This window comes from Chiloscyllium punctatum, chromosome 5 (genome assembly GCF_047496795.1).
Source record: "Chiloscyllium punctatum isolate Juve2018m chromosome 5, sChiPun1.3, whole genome shotgun sequence".
In the NCBI taxonomy this organism is placed as follows: Eukaryota; Metazoa; Chordata; class Chondrichthyes; order Orectolobiformes; family Hemiscylliidae; genus Chiloscyllium; species Chiloscyllium punctatum.
In genome coordinates, this window is record NC_092743.1 from 128,485,003 (window position 1) to 128,501,770 (window position 16,768).

The following is a 16,768-nucleotide window of genomic DNA, read 5'->3' on the forward strand; positions in this document are numbered from 1 at the left end:
TCCCATCAACCATTGGCTGACATTGTAAAAATCTTCACTTGTTTAAAAGATTTAAAGTAGGGTATTGCAACAGATACTTGACTAAACGGATATTGCCATCTTTAAATTCAGATTCAAGTGATAATATTTCAGATTTGGACGTTAAAAAATTCCTAGCTGCTCGACAGTGGTTCTGTTGTCTGCCCTCAACAGTGTTAAATCAATCTATTATAAAGTATTCCAAGACTTCCTCTGTAAAGTTCTCCACTTTCATTATGTGTGGGGACTAGCACCCAGCAAGCACACTAATTACACATTCCATTTTGGTGCATGTGTATTTACAAAAATAAAATACTTTACTGATATCCTGGGAAATTAACTTTAAGTCTGGATGACAGAACCATTACAGCACCCGCAGCAGTTTTCCTTGCAATCCCGGGATATACTTTAATTTCTGAAATATTTTCAACAAGATTATTAGCAAGACTTCTGTTAGAACAAGTTGCTGAGGTGGAGCATTAGCCCAGAACATTCCACTATGCGGCGCAGATGTTTATGTCTAGAAAATGCTGAATATTGCATGCATTTTTCGGAATTTGCACTGTTTTCTTCTTCAAACTTGAGGAATCACAACATGTCTATAAATAAAGGAGGGGATTCGTAGTGCCTGGCTGTGTAATTGGTAATGACTGAAATTGTAAGTGTGTTATAGTCAGCTTGATTAGTAATTCATCCCATGAGGAGGTATTAAAGAACAATCAGGATTTACAACACTCCAAATACAAATAAAATTAAAGTTGTAATTAAAATGGCATTTTCTTGCGACATCCTACTGTGTACAACATTGGTGCTGTAAATGAAATCTGTAGTGAATTCCTGAATATTAAATATATGTAAATCAAGATGCTCATGCATTTTGAAGAACCAAAGAAAAATGAAGACTCTGATGACTCTGACCCTTCTGGTATTTTGGTTCTTCCAATCTGCATCCAAATACTCTGAAAACATCCATCTCTACTGACACCACCACTCCCACAACAGATTACCCTAAATGTTTATCATATTTTCTTCTGAAAACATTCCTTCTGATATCTGTTTTATAATTGACTTTTCTACTCATTTGTTCGTACAGCTGATGCTATCTTTACCTATTTTAGAATTGACCCATGTTTGGTCTTATTTCTTATATTTTTATTTTCTTTTACTAGATTTACTTTGTCTGAATCATTAAATGTTTTTCTGCTTCAACAAACTTTGTTTCATAGGATGTCGGGACTGAAATCTTAAAATCTATTTTTCTTAATTGTATATTACAATTAAAGTCATTTTTTATTGTCTTACCTGCATCTCCACAGTTATTTCCGTTCACATTCACACCATAGCTACCAGTACTTTACTCAGGTCTTTACTCCCCAAGGCAATCCATTTCACAAATTACATGCATACATTCATGTTCCCATTTAAAGTCTATTATTCTAAGACACTGCCACAAGAAGCATAATCGTATATTATCAATGTAATGGTCAATGCATTGCTTATTCTATTTTCTGAAGTCCCAGATCAGTTCCAATTGACATTAAAGATAATTAAATGGAACTTTTCAGGAATTGTTGAGTTTCTCTTATTTCATAGAACTATAATCTGAGTCCATAATAGAAAGAAGTGTGTAATCTTAATTTCTTAATTTTTAATTCTCCCTTCCCACCTTTTCCTGACCACTGACTGTCCCTCAGCACAGTTCGTCATCATTTGTAGAGCCCCAATATGTTCTCCATTTGTCACAGATCCAGAATTTACATATTCTTGGTCTCCCCATGGCCAATACGTTTTATGATGAGGGAGCTTCTGATTTCTTACCAACATGATGTCGAACTCAATTAATTAATTCCAGTAGCAAGATTTTGAGAGTTTAAAAATAAATAAAGTCACTTACTCTTGCTGGGTTACTCTAAGAACAATACAACATTAAGGCTGGGATGTTTTCATTGGAGAGTAGGAGGTTGAGACGTGACCTTATTGAGGGACATAGTTAAAGTGAATGACAAGAGTTTTTTTTTCCTTAGGGTGGGGAGTTCAAAACTAGGAGCATATTTTTAAGGTGTTAAAGTCATAGAGTGTTCGAGTTACAGAGTTGTACAGCACAGAAACAGACCCTTCAGTTCAACTCATCCATGCCGATCAGATATCTTAAATTCATCTCGTTCCATTTGCCAAAATTTGGCCCATATTTCTCTAAGACCTTCCTAATTGTATATCCATCCAGATGCCTTTTAAATGTTGTAATTGTACCTGCTTCTGCCACTTCCTCTGGCTGAAAAGAGAAAGATTTGAAATGGACATCGGGGGAACTTTTTACATAGAGAGTGATTCACTCGTGTGTGGAAAGAAACGCCAGAGAAAGTGGTGGATGCAGGTATATTTGCAATGTTTAAAAGACATTTGGATAAATTCATGAATAGGAAAGGTTGGGAGGGATTTGGGCCAAACACAGGTAGGTGGGACTAGGTTAGTTTGGGATCATGGTCAGCATGGAATGGTTGGACCAAAGAGTCTGTTTAGAGTCATAGTCATAGAGATGCATAGCATGGAAACAGACTCTTCAGTCCAACCCATCCATGCCGACCAGATAGCCCAACCCAATCTAGTCCCACTTGCCAGCACCCGGCCCATATCACTCCAAAATCTTCCTATTCATATACCCATCCAAATGCCTCTTAAATGTTGCAATTGTACCAGCCTCCACCACATCCTCTGGCAGCTCATTCCATACACATACCACCCTCTGCGTGAAAAAGTTGCCCCTTAGGTCTCTTTTATGTCTTTCCCCTCTCACCCTAAACCTTTGCCCTCTAGTTCTGGACTCCCTGACCCCAGGGAAAAGACTTTGTCTATTTACCCTATCCATGCCCCTCATAATTTTGTAAACATCTATAAGGTCACCCCTCAGCCTCTGACACTCCAGGGAAAACAGCCCCAGCCTGTTCAGCCTCTCACTATAGCTCAAATCCTCCAACTCTGGCAACATCCTTGTAAATCTCTTCTGAATCCTTTCAAGTTTCTGTGCTCTATGACTCTATTTTACTCATTCATCTCAAACACACAATAGGTAGATACAGATGAAGACAGTAGACTGTCAGAGATTGTAATTGCTTTGTACGCTTCCACGGCAGACCTGTAGTTTCTTAGATTACCTTGATGCTGTAAGTTTGAAGGGAGAATCTTATAAACAAAACCTGGCTGAGAGATGCTTTGTCAAGTTTCTAGGGGGGTTGGGTCTCCATTGAACTCAAAGGTAATGGAGTTCTTTTTTCTATTGGGATTTCCTGCTTGCGAGGTGTTGATCATAATTAGTAGAAAGTGAGGACTGTAGATGCTGCAGATCAAAATCAAAAAGTGTGGCGTTGGAAAAGCACAGCTGATCAGGCAGCATCTGAGGAGCAGGAGAGTCGAAGGGCTTATGCCTGAAACGTCGACTCTCCTGCTCCTCGGATGCTGCCTGACCGGCTGTGCTTTTCCAATGCCACACTTTTCAACATTGATTGTAATTACACTGGGTGTTTGAAAGACATTTAACTAGTTCAATGTTTTTTTTACTGTAACTCCACCAGATAGCTTCTAGCTATAGATTATAAAAGCAGACAGAAAACATGCCTGTCTCCTCATCTGACCTTCCATAATTTTAAAGTACTTATACCTTGTGTTGTTGTTTAACACATTGAGGGTTTGAGGCAATCAGTCTTTGAGTGATTTTCCTCTCCCTGGAAGTGGAAAAGAAGATGCCATGTAGAGCAAATAATTGGATCTTTTGGTCACCAGAGAGACACTATCCCACTTCCCACAATCTCGGCGATCAGTCTTTGTGTGAGAGCTCCACATGTGACCTTCTTGAACCACCATCGTTAAGGGCCTCACCCCACCACCAGCCTGATTATCTGCCCTCCAGGAAACTAGGGCAACCTACCTTTTGGCTTGTTGTGGGGCCTCCATTTGCCAAGAACGTAACTTCCATACGACTGCTGGACAAGCACATTTACGGTTGTAAGTTGAGGGGTGCGTAGGTTTAGTCGATTTTCAATTAAGATAAAGTCTCGGCTCAACATCGTGGGCTGAAAGGCCTGTACTGTGTTGTACTGTTCTATGTTCTATAATTGGAGGCTGGGATGGACTGCTGAAAGGGCTCATCAGATAACACTGCATTGCTGTGTGTTTTATTTAATTCCTTGTCTCAGTCAGTATTTGTGACTGGGATTGAGGTTTTCCTTAATAAAAGCAAATTACAGCGGATGCTGGAATCGAAACCAAAAGCAAAAATGCTGGAAAATCTCAGCAGGTCTGGCAGGATCTGTAAAGAGAGAAAAGAGCTGACACTTTGAATCTTTGACTCGAAATGTCAGTTGTTTTCTCTCCTTACAGATCCTGCCAGACCTGCTGAGATTTTCCAGCACTTTCTCTTTTGGTTGAGGTTTTTCTTATCTTGGTGATGTCTGTGGTTGTGCTTTTGTGCCTTTGGTGATGGTTTCCTTTAGCCAGCTTTTGAAATCAATTTCCATCTTTCCAAAGTAGTTTTGCTACATTTATTGGAAAATTAGGTCCGTTTATTCTTCTTCTTCCATTTTCTCTTTGACAGGAAGGTAGTTGATGCAGTTGAGATTGTGGGCTACCCAGTCGTAGTTCTGAAATGCCATAACTCTGACAAAAGCGGTCAAGGAATAACCAGCTGCTTGATATTTCCCCACTCCTTGTGAGGAAGCAGCTGGCTGCTAGTTCACAGACTCCCCACAAAATTGCAGCTGGTATTGAGTTTGCATTGAGTACAGTGTTGGCGTTTCATTGTGGAATGAATACGAAAAACTGCTGCTTCACCTCTACCACATGACACGTTTTTGTACTGTTGCAGTCCCAAACTAATCACAAACCACTGCGTATACAAATTGTATAATCACCGAAAGTTACATTGTCCAGTGGAAGTTGGTTAACTCATGTCACAATTGCTGAGCACAGCTCTGGTTAGCTGATTGTGGGCAGGATGTTATTGCCCTTGAGAGGTTACGTTGTCAAACCACGCAAATGATTCCTTCTCTCATGGATCTATACCATATGGGTAAGTTAAAAAAAGTTGGGCTTGTTTTCTTTGGAAAAGAAGTGACTCAAGAGTGATCCAATCACAGTTCTAAAATTTCAAAGGGAGATTACAGGATTATTTCAGCTAAAGTATTCACCACAATAATGACCAACGTGTCAATACTGAAATTGGAAACTAAGGAATAACAAGGGATGTAAACGGAATCTTGACACCCAAGAGAAGGACGTTGGAACAGAACATGCCAAAGACTCACAAAATAATTAGATGTGTGTCTTGAGAAAGAAAGTGTTAAAAATATGTTAAGACGACAATTGGTTGAGTTGATGTTTGAAAAAGAGACTATTTCTTTCAGCATAATGGTTTTCCCCTTTCCTCAAATGTTCTGGAGAATTTTCATCATCTGTACACACTTAATTATAGCTATAGATGAATGAATACAAATGTTCTAATATATTGCATTGGTAATATTTAATCTTTATCAGTCATTATAGTGTATGTTGTAAAGTACTGATGAACATGACCACATTATTAAATGCCTCAAATACAAAATCCAGTTGTGTATCACAACGTTTTGTGTCATGAATTCTACAGGATTTCTTCATCTACTTTAGCTTCATTTGAAGATCAGTGGTTGCTGTAAATAGCATTAATAGTTTAAAAAAATCTGGGAAATTAAATTTCCACTAAAGTGATGGCCAGAGGTCAGGGGAGTGCAACAGCAGTTCACACCAATAGAGTGATAGCAGCAAGGTTTGTCATGCAATGACATGTATGAACTGCATGATCATTGGGAAGTGGTAGGAGCAAACATTGATGTCTTCCACTAGAAAGGGAAAAAAAGGTAGCAAATGCATGGGTCCAAGGATGTTTACTTACTTTATACTGCCTGGAGACTACCTGCTGTTGGTAGTGGCATCCTTAGTATGGGAATATTGTATAGCATGGGCAACGAAATGTAGTGGGATCTAAGCACGTTATTTATATTGTGTGGGTCAATCACTCTACTTCAACACAATTTAAGTGGGTGTTTCAAATTACAAAAGAACAGTCACTAAAATATTCCTGCAGTTTGCACAATGAGAAATATTCTCATTTTCAGCCCTTACATCATACAGCTGTACAAATTCTCATGACATGTCAAGAATTTGTGCCTATTCCAATTCTCAATCTTAAAATGAATGGATAAAAGCTCTAATATGGGGCAAAACATTGCTAAAGACAAAATTTTACCCCATTATTTCACAAATTATGTGTATTTCCCATTCTATTAGATGCCCAACACCTTCCTTGTACAAAGTATTCCAAAAATATCCAGTCTCAGCCTCTGTAAGAGTGAATTTTTCATAGGTGGGGAGAGTGGTTTCTCCCATTTAACTGCCAGAAGAGATACATAAGCTGTAAGAAAATAATGTTAATTCCTGAGGACATTCAGACTGAGTATATTTTCATCAGAATCCATCTGATAAACACTGTAGAAGTCAAAACTTGGCATTAGCAATAATACACTTTATCTATCTCATGCACGTTAGGTCAAAACTCTGCTGGAGCCAGGCATCTCATGGTCTGTGCCATTAGTTACACCATTTCCCATATGTTTGCCTCTTTCACATAATTTAACCAATACGTTACTGAAAGTGGAAAACAATGGAATATGTGTAACCTTGTTGAATGGCAAGACCAAAATGTATTTCCTTGACTGATGAAATTTATTTGCTCCACCTTCCCCACTGCATGTCACAATTGCCCTCCACCTGCACCTACCTATCGCCTTCCCAGCTACCTTCCCCTCAGTCTCACCCCACCTCGTTATTTATCTCTCAGTCCCCTTCCCCCTCCACATTCCTGATGAAGGGCTTATGCCCGAAACATTGACTGTTCTGCTCCTTGGATGCTGCCTGATCTGCTCTGCTTTTCCAGCACCATCCTTTTCTACTCTGACTCTCCAGCATTTACAGTCCTCACTTTCTCCTAGTCCCTGAAGAAATTTAATGATTGAGAAAGGAACAGTGATACAAGAAAGGATGAATTTGAGTCAGCTCAGAGAATGCTAGAAAGAAGGATTAGAATAAAAGAAAATGGGTAAAATTGCAAAATAAGAGAAGAGTTTTTAAAATTGCTAACAGCTATTTACTTCATGTAGGAATTAGAATCAGTCGTTTTAATCTTTCCTTTTCTGGGCCAGAGATATTGATCAGCATTGAATTAGTAATTATTACATCATTAACTACTAACATAACACAGTAACGCATGGGTTCTGACTTTCTGCATTGAGTTTAATAAGTAATTAATGCAGAATGATAAGATGCACTCTGAACAAATGGAACACAAAATGGCAGGGGCTGAAAGCAAGTTCCAACAATATTTTCACAACTGTTGTAGCATTTTTTGAAAACTTCTTTACTGCCCAACACACTTTGGTCTCCCAGGCATACACTCAGCTCTTTGTACAAGCCAGCAGTAATTAACGAACCTAATTTTTATTGTTGATGCAGGAAATTCTCAGAGGAAGGGGAGATGGACAAAGTAACAGCGGCGATGGTCCTGACTAGCCTTTCCACCAGCCCCCTCGTCCGCAGCCCCCCCTCTGCATTCCGTGTTACAGGTAAGTTGTTAAATTCGATTTATTTACTACAGGATCACTTCAGTAAAATTAAATCCATGTTATGACTCTTAATTTCATTTCTACAGTAAGATTTTCCATTGCACACAAAATTTCAAGGGATTGGGGAGTGAATTTAGTTTACCTATTCTTCTTATGTACACCTTGTAAAATCCCTTGTCCTGGGAGCACAGCCTATTGAATATTAATACATTATAGAATTTTAATGAACGTGTTTGACCTCTTAGACATGTCAACTCACAGCCTTGCTGAACAATGGCTTAAATCATGGTTTAAAAGCTTTCCCATTTTCAGTGGTGACTTCCTGTGTTTCCCATTTCTTGACCCAAACAATATCCAAACAATTGTTCAGGAAGGTTACTTCTTATGGGGCACCGAGACAGGAGGGGTGTAGGAGGTGGATTATTGATGAATGGCAGGTTACTAGGAAGCTCAGAGGAACAGGCGGATCTTTGGATGCTTGTCCACAGATCCCTGAAGGCAGCAAGACAGGTTAATAGGGTAGTAAAGAAGGCATACAGGACACTTGCCTTTATTGGTTATAACTTAGATTATAAGCACAGGGAGGTTACATTGGATCAGTAGAAAACTTGGGTTAGGCCACAGCTGTAGTCCTGTGTGCAGCTATGGCCACTGGACTACAGGATTCATTGCCATCAGATCATTTATACCTGAGAGGGCATAATCTTACCTCCTGCATAGGAGGCTGGGCTGGCTGTATGACAGACAGTAAAAAGGGCATTGACTGGTTGGGAGGACAGATGTTACCCTCCTGAGTGAGAATAGGACGTACATTACTCTATGTCACTTCCCTAAGCTGGAGCACTCAGCAATGCTAATAATCTGCTCAAGGACAGATTGCTGGGCCATTGTAGAGACAGGATACCCTTTTACACAATGTAATCCTCAACACTGCTGACAGCAGTTTGAACCTGCATGATGTTGGGACAGCTTTCTTGTTCTGATTTGTTACTTTAAACACAGAAATATTAGCATCAGTCATAACAGTACCGAATCAGGATTTTATTGATGAGACACCAAACTGCACTGTCCAGTATGTGTTTTAAGCTGCATTGCGACATGAACATTGTGTCTTTATTGAGTTTATCCAACAAGGGTTCCTATGGTATATCGCACTACGCAATGCGATGAGCACAGCATAACCCTTACATTAAGTCTGCCTTTGATCATGCAACCATTAAAAAGCTGCACATCAAAGATACCTAAAAGTGACAACAGAATGGCAACAAGGTGCAGTTAGCTCTTCTCAATCTGTTCTGGTGATATGGCCCGTTCAGCTTCTTGTAAATATTATATTACAATAAACACAACCAACCAGCCAACATCCCTGGACCATCATGGCTCCTACATATTCTGACAGTTTCTCATTCATGTCTTAGATCCACTCACAATACATCTCATTTTCAGCAGAAAGCTGTTTTAGCTCATTGCATGCTGATCTTGCAAACACACCAGGATATCACAGTTCGCTGGAAATGTGTACTCTCCTTTCCAGCAAGCTAACAGTCTGAACTTCGCAGGATCCCATGGACATGGGATAGTTGTTGCATGTGCTGGAATGGAAGCTGTGACCGTCGGCCATCAGACTAGGCATTGTTGTGGAAGACACAAGTGTATGATTTGATTACTTCCCTGCTGGGAGGTTTAGTTCATGGGGAATCAAAATCATTCAGGAAAAATAGAGGGAAGATGTGATGGAGAGAGGTGGATGGGGAAAGGGTGAATCAAAGAGGAGGATAAAAGAGCAAAAAGACAGAGAGTGATATAAGAGAAGGGCGGCATTCATTTTCTTTCTAGGGCTAGGTGATGGGCAAAGGGAAGAAGGTGAGAGATTGGGGTAGGGGAGCTGAGTTGGGGTAGTGGAGAAGAGGGGAAGAAAATGAAGAGGTGGGATAGGAGGAGAACGTGAGAAACTGTTCTGTTCTTTGTAGCAGCAGCCAGGCATTCAGCTCCACCACATTCTGACCCAGGTAATGATCTACTCCAATGTGACACAGGCAAGAGCATCGCAAGTTCTCACTGGAAGTTACAGTGTGCTATAGCAATGCTGCTGTTGAATGAGAATTTCTACTGCATTTTGTGTGCCAGATCAGAACGGTTCCTGGAAGGAAGGGGCGAACATGTCATCAAGCTACAGCAGCAGTGGCACCTGGAGCTGGGGTGCCCCGAGTGATCAGTCAAATCCATCCACCCCATCACCACCCTTATTGGCCGACGGCTTCAAACCTTTCCGTGGAGCTGTCCAGCCAGATGACAGCATTGATGAGGCAGACTCCAGCAACCTGTTGTTTGATGAGCCTATACCAAGGAAACGAAAGGTACTCTGAAGATTCTGTAGATCCTGTTTTCAGCTCTTTGTCTGTCTTGCAAACAATCACCCAGACCTCTGGTGTTTTCTATCTAAAATATTTGTCTAGCTTGCTCAAATCTATGATCATCTCACTCACAACTATTTGTTTGATTCTCCAATGTCACCAAAGTTTTCTTTTTCTAAAATTGTGAGTGATATTTTAGCTGAGGATTTATGTTTTTTTTGGTCTTAAGTATAGGAGGGGCATCTTTAGGAATGAACCCCACCCCCACACCCACCCCCGGCTAACGTACAAATCAAATGAGAAAACCTACCAGATGAAGTGGCATTTAGGCACCTACATGATGACCCAATGACTCGTCAGTGAATCAGCTCCTGGGATGGCACTCCCACCTGAAGCTGCTGGCCAATCAGCTGGGAGCAATCACTGCAGGGAGCAGGGCCATATTGCAGGCCATACAACCGACCAAGAGCAGAGGGAAGGTATCTTTTTGACAGGGAATGACCGTGGTGAGGAGTCCATATGGAGAGGTGTGTTGGGGATTTGGTTCAGAGACCAGGGCATGGGGAGGCCTTTGGTGCCCACACCCTCCTGCACTTATCCATGCCTCTGATTGTCCCCAACTTGGGGCAACTCAACCTGACAAGGAGACCACCCCCCCGCTCCACCACCACCACCACGACTATTGTAGCAGTCAGAAAGGCTGTCACTTATCCAGCCTGCTACTAACCACATTAATTGACTGCTTAAGGGGCTTAATTGACAATGGACCAGGAAGATGGCAGTATAGACTTTCCTGCCCAGAACTTAATTGCTGAAGTGGCAGGATAGAGGTGCTTTCTGTCTGGTTCCAAGTTGCCCACTTATTTGTCCTTCACCACTATCTCCAGTAGAGTGAAAGTCCTGGGCCTAATGTGGTTGTAGCTGTGCTGCAATATTTTCCTCATCTTGATCAGTCTCTGGGCACAGTCAACTCTACTGTCATCCTCCAGGGTCTTATTACCATTGCCAGCACAGCACAAGTGCTCTCCCCTGGTTACAATGTAAGCTCTCTAGTCAGAGTATCTGGACTAATGGCTTAATTTGTTACCTCTCAATGCTATTTTGGAAGCCTCCAAGGATGTGGCCTTCGCTTCCTTCTCCTCTTCATTGACAGTAGGGTGGAATATAGGAAGGGAAGTGACAGGAGGAATTTATCCCAGAAATGAGGCTGGTACATGCTAAAGCTTGAATGTGATTGCAAGGCTGGGTCATAAGAGGAGGGATTTTGGGTGTTAAAGTTCATAACATGATAAAGGTAGCAGTTCAAATCAATAAAACAATGAATAAAATACTTAGTTTTGTGGCAATAATATATACTGTATGTAAATAAACCTTAGTAAAACCACAATTAAAATATTTTTTGCATTTTTGAGCTTCACACAAGCAAAAGATGCTGGGACAATGCAGAGCATAACTTATTCGTGAGGAAACTGTGTGGTATGTGTAAATAGAATTCCACTGAGAAGCTAGAAAAAAATGATGCTTTCTTTTCATTAGAATGGAGGATATTAAAAGGTGATTTTATAGCGACGATTAAAATTATTGAAGTATATGGTAAATTGTTTCCATAAATTAAAGGGTGCAGTCTGGGGAGATGGAGATCTAAAATTCATTTTTCACAGTTTTATCTTGTCTGTTCATGTCCTGCTGAGGTACTTAGAAAAACTTTCTCAAAGTCCTCAATGTTTACTCATTTTATCTCAAGAAGGAGATAGATATACTGTAGTTCTTAGGGCTAAAAGGATCAGAGTGTATGGGGCAAAAGCAGGAACAGATACTGATTTGGATGATCAGCCATGAACATATTGAATATCAGAGTAGGCTTGAATGTTCCTATTTTCCTATTGATGGTATTTTCTATGTATCTATCTCAAATTTCTCAGCCTTTTGATTAAAAAGAAATTTTAGTTAGTATTTTATAGTTTAGGTACTTTCTACATGTGTATTCTCATTCAATTGTGGATCCCTGGCTTTTAAATAAACTTCCTTTTTCCCTTACTCAATATCATTTGGTTTATCCTTTCTATATCCTATTACAGTATTTCTCCATTGCTAAACCACAGTACTGTTTACCATTGTTCCTTTCTATTTACCTTGTTTTTTATTGCTGTTTTCTGATCCAATACCCTTGCCTTTAATTTTCTTTTGCTCACAATTTCTCTTTTTATCTGTACCTGCCCTGGGAAAAATATCCCTTACTTCCTGTTGCATTTTCAGCAGCCTGGTCTTTAAACTCATTCACCACATTATTTCTATAATTGTTGAGCTATTTAACCACTCCCTCTCCTCCATCGCTCATGTCCTGGTCCACTTTCTCCTATACTCACTTCCATCCTAGTAATCCCACAACCCATCTCCCAATTAGTTTCGTTAACTCTACACCCCTCTCCATTGTTCCCTCCACTTTCTCCTGAATTGGAATGACAATCTCATTGATTTTTGTTTCTAAGATTAAGCCAACTGTTCAGCCACCTTTGAAGCTTTTCCCTCCCCTTTGCATACCAATGCAAATCTCACTCCCATGGCACTGTGCTCCTCAACCACAGCATTTCTAGTTACTTTATAATCACCCTATTTTCCAAAAGTCTCACCCTTGATTCTGGTCCCAATAAATGTTTGACCATCCAGCTTCCCTTCTTAGCCCTCATACTAGCTGACATTGTAAATACTGGTTTGTAAATTCCCTGTTTTCATCTACTATTTGCCTCCCTGATCAAATCTGTAATAATTTCCTCCCTGCTCAAAAAACAGCCCGGACCCCTCAATCATTGCAAACTTTTCAAGTTCTCTCATAGAGTCATACAGCATGGAAACAGATCCTTTGGTCCAGCCAGTCCATTGCCAACCATAATCCCAAACTGAATAGTTCCACCTGCCTGCGTTTGGCTCATAACCCTCCAAACATTTCTTATTCATGGACTTATCTAAATGTCTTTTAAACATTGTAACTGTACCTGCATCTACCACTTGCTCTGCAAGTTCATTCCACACACTCTGTTGCAAAAGGTTGCCCTTCGTGTCTTCTTTGGTCTTTCTCCTCTCACCTTAACAATATGCCCCCTAAACTTGAAATTCCTAACACCTGCTATTCACCCTATCTATACCCCTCATGATTTTATAAACCTCTGTCAGGTCACCTCTCAATTTCCTGTGCTCCAGCGAAAAACATCCCGGCCTATCTAGCCACTCATTACATCTCAAACGCTTCATTCCTGGCAACGTCCTGGTAAATCTTTTCTGAACTGTCTCTAGCTAAATGACATCCTTCCTATAACAGAGTGACCAGAACAGAGGGATACTGTACTTCAGAAGAGGCCTTATCAATGTCCTGTACAACCTCAACATGACTTCCCAACTCTGAGACTCAAAGCTCTCTTCTACACACTGCTTATTTTGGATTTTATTTTAGTAGGCTGCTATTCTAGGATAGAAGAATTTGAATAAGACAGATAGTGTTTCATGTATTGTCTTTTATTTCATAGAACTCCATGAAAGTTATGTTCAAGTGTTTGTGGAAGAATTGTGGAAAAGTACTCAGCACTTCTGCGGGAATACAGAAACATATTCGCACCATCCATTTGGGGTAAGTTGCAGATCATAGGAAATGAGTATAACTTGTATTCAGTCATACCAAAGGAAGCTCTCAAATCATGGACATTGAGTACATTTGAAACGGACTAATCCTTCAGGTTTGTGAAATATTAGAGGTTGCAATTTTCTAACGTTCTAGTGAGACATCTAATGCACTGATAAAACATTGGTTACATTCAGAAGCCCTCATAAGTTACTAGTATAGCCCATATTAGCCAGAGGAGATGCCATGAAGACCAGGCATTTTGTCACAGACTCCTAAGCACTTTCTCTCAAATTATAACGCATTTCAGCAGAAGTCTCAGGACATGTAATCTGCTTGTCTTCCCTAAAAAGAGGGAGAATGGAATCATTGGCAGGATCGTTGGAATATGACAACCATCAGGGAAATAGGATGACACAGAGTGTTACAAGGAGAACGTTATTGCAAGCATATTATTCAGTCCTCAGTCTGTCAACAAATGAACTGCCTTTGGGATCAACTCAAAATTATGTTTATGATTAGTTCAATGTAATTTTAAGTCTGAAACTGGAACTGATGTTAGGATGTCATTTGGCCTTTTATATTTTAGTTAATGAAATGCTATGTGGAGTTCTTTGCTTAAGATTTTGTAAATTTTTATCTGTAATAGAGAACTTTGAAATATGTAAACTGTCATACTGTTGTTACTTTAAGGTCACTGTAATGGTTAAAATTATAAAGTTAATTTAATTAGATTCCCTACAGTGTGGAAACAGACCCTTCAGCCCAACCAATCCACACTGACCCTCCGAAGAGTAACCCACCCAGACCCATTTCCCTCTGACTAATGCACTTAACTCTATGGGCAATTTAGCATGGCTAATTTACCTAACCTGCACATTTTTGAACTGTGGGAGGAAACCAGAGCACCCAGAGGAAGCCCACACAGACACAGTGCAACATGCAAACTCCACACAGACAGTCACCCGAGGCTGGAATCAAACCTGGGACCCTGGTGCTGTGAGGCTACAGGGCTACAGTGCTAACCACTAAGCCACCATGCCACCTCATGTACAGTGGAACATACATTGTGCAGCATTATAGAGGTGTTTCCTAGAATGGATAATAAAAGCTGGCAGTTAATTAAGAATATTTGTCTTACACATATGGTATTCAAAACCCCGAGGCACTGTTATTGATAACGAGTACAATCATAGCACAAGTCAAGCACCAAATTTTATTCTGTGAGAAGGGTAACAAACTAAAGGAACATTAATGGGCCATATCACAAGGTGATGTTTCTGCGAATCTTTATTTGACAAAAACCTTACCAAAAATTTGAGAAGTTAGATAATTAGAATGATGGTAGTGTGATTGTGATTCTTGTTTCAAGTTAATGACATTTACATCAGAACTGGAAGAATTTAATAGTTTTTAGGCTGGTAGAGAACCAGGGAGAAGGGGGTTGGGATTGGTAGAGAAGATTAAAATCAAGCAGAATTGACTGCAGATTGCAGAAAACATGAATTTTCACAAAATATGCTATATCTTAAGCAAAATCCAGAACTACAAGTAATCCTACAAAAAAAGCTCTTCAATCATTGTTTTTCTAATATTTACTTGGAGGCTGAGTCAGGACCATGAAAACTAAACCATAATTACAAGCTATTTTGGTTGAAATAAAGCTCACAGATTTTGGAATTGTACCGTTCAGAAAACTGATATATGTATAAAGGTTGATATGAAGCAACTCTGGATTTTTATTTGAAGAATCTGTGTTTAATCACCTAATCGTCACAGAACACCCATAGAATGGCTGCTGCTCACAGCAATGGGAGGTGGAATGTGCAGCAGCAGCAAGGATGTCCTCCTGGTGTTTGGGGCAGGCAGTGGCTGCGGCAAAGCTCCTCCAGTCAGTGGGATTGGCATAGCAAACTTTTCAAGATGGCGGCGCTGGCAAGGCAGCGTCTCGGAGGAGGTGGCTGGAATGAGACTCTGGGCGAGGCGTGGCCTGGCCATGGAGCCAGGCACTCCTGCTTACAGTAGGCCTGGAATGGGGAACCGCTGGGTTTGGCGAGACAGCAGTGGCAGCATGGTATGTCCAGAGTGGGGACTCCTGGCGTCGTTTGTGGGGCATGTGAGTTCATCTCGGGACCTAACATCAGCAGCAGTATCGGTGAGATGGGCCCAGCAGCACAGAGATGGTGCCTAGAGAGTGGTGACTCATACACCGGGGGTTGGGCCCAGATGGTGGCAAGGTGGTGGAGGAGGGGTGGAAGAGCAGGTGTCATTGGTGAACCAGCTCAGGGCACTCTTTTCAGTCTTTTTTTTATTCTTCAACTAAATCAAAATGGCGCCGGATTGTAGCATCAGTTGAAGCTTTTCACTGTATTTTACTGTATTATTCGCTGTAAAATTCAAGTGACAATAAAACATTCAACTTCAACTACTTCATAAGTTCCTTTCTTTAATAATTTTAATGGTATTATGGACAAAGTATTCCATAGATCCACAGGCTCTTCAGTCTCCCCTGTTCTGAAATGAAACATTTTCTCGCTATAAAATGATTCAGATACTTAAAATCTCTGAACTCCAGGCAACAAATAATTTATTCTGGCTACCTGTCAGTTACTATTCATGTTTGTATTGACTTAACCGCCATTATCATAAGTCAAATTTAGAAATGATGATTATTACTCCAGTATAGATAAATGTGTTTTTAACGTATTAATGGATCAAGATGTACATTGGTTGGTTTTATCCTATAAAATGGCAGCTGTTTCAGTCAATAATGACTAGTGCAATGCAGATCCTTCTTTAACACGTGTAGCAATAACCAGTAGGATTTTTAAAAGCACCTGTATGAAGTATTTGAGTTGCAATTATACATTATTTGTAAACATTCCTACAATTAGAGATTAAATAAGCCAGAAATGAGCTTTGTAAAGGATTTGCCAACATTAGTTTATCATATAAAACACGATGATGTTTATATAAATCTCTTTTGATTACACAGTTTGTCCCATGAATTATGAGGGACTAGGTATGACATAGCTGCAACATAAATGTCAGAACTCACTTTTGATTAACATGCCTACTTTTGATATTGTCAGGAGGGTGAGAAAGGATCTGTAAATAGCCTTCTGTTTCACATTGGA

At 40.2% G+C, this 16,768-nt stretch overlaps 1 protein-coding gene across 1 annotated transcript in view; it reads left to right on the forward strand.

Moving 5' to 3' along the window:
• znf704 (zinc finger protein 704) overlaps positions 1-16,768 on the forward strand; it is a 192,259-nt gene that overhangs the window by 121,402 nt on the left and 54,089 nt on the right. The window contains exons 4-6 of the mRNA XM_072571322.1: positions 7,555-7,664; positions 9,792-10,021; positions 13,540-13,640. Coding sequence (XP_072427423.1) covers positions 7,555-7,664; positions 9,792-10,021; positions 13,540-13,640 — 441 coding nt within the window. The remainder of the gene's footprint in view (positions 1-7,554; positions 7,665-9,791; positions 10,022-13,539; positions 13,641-16,768) is intronic.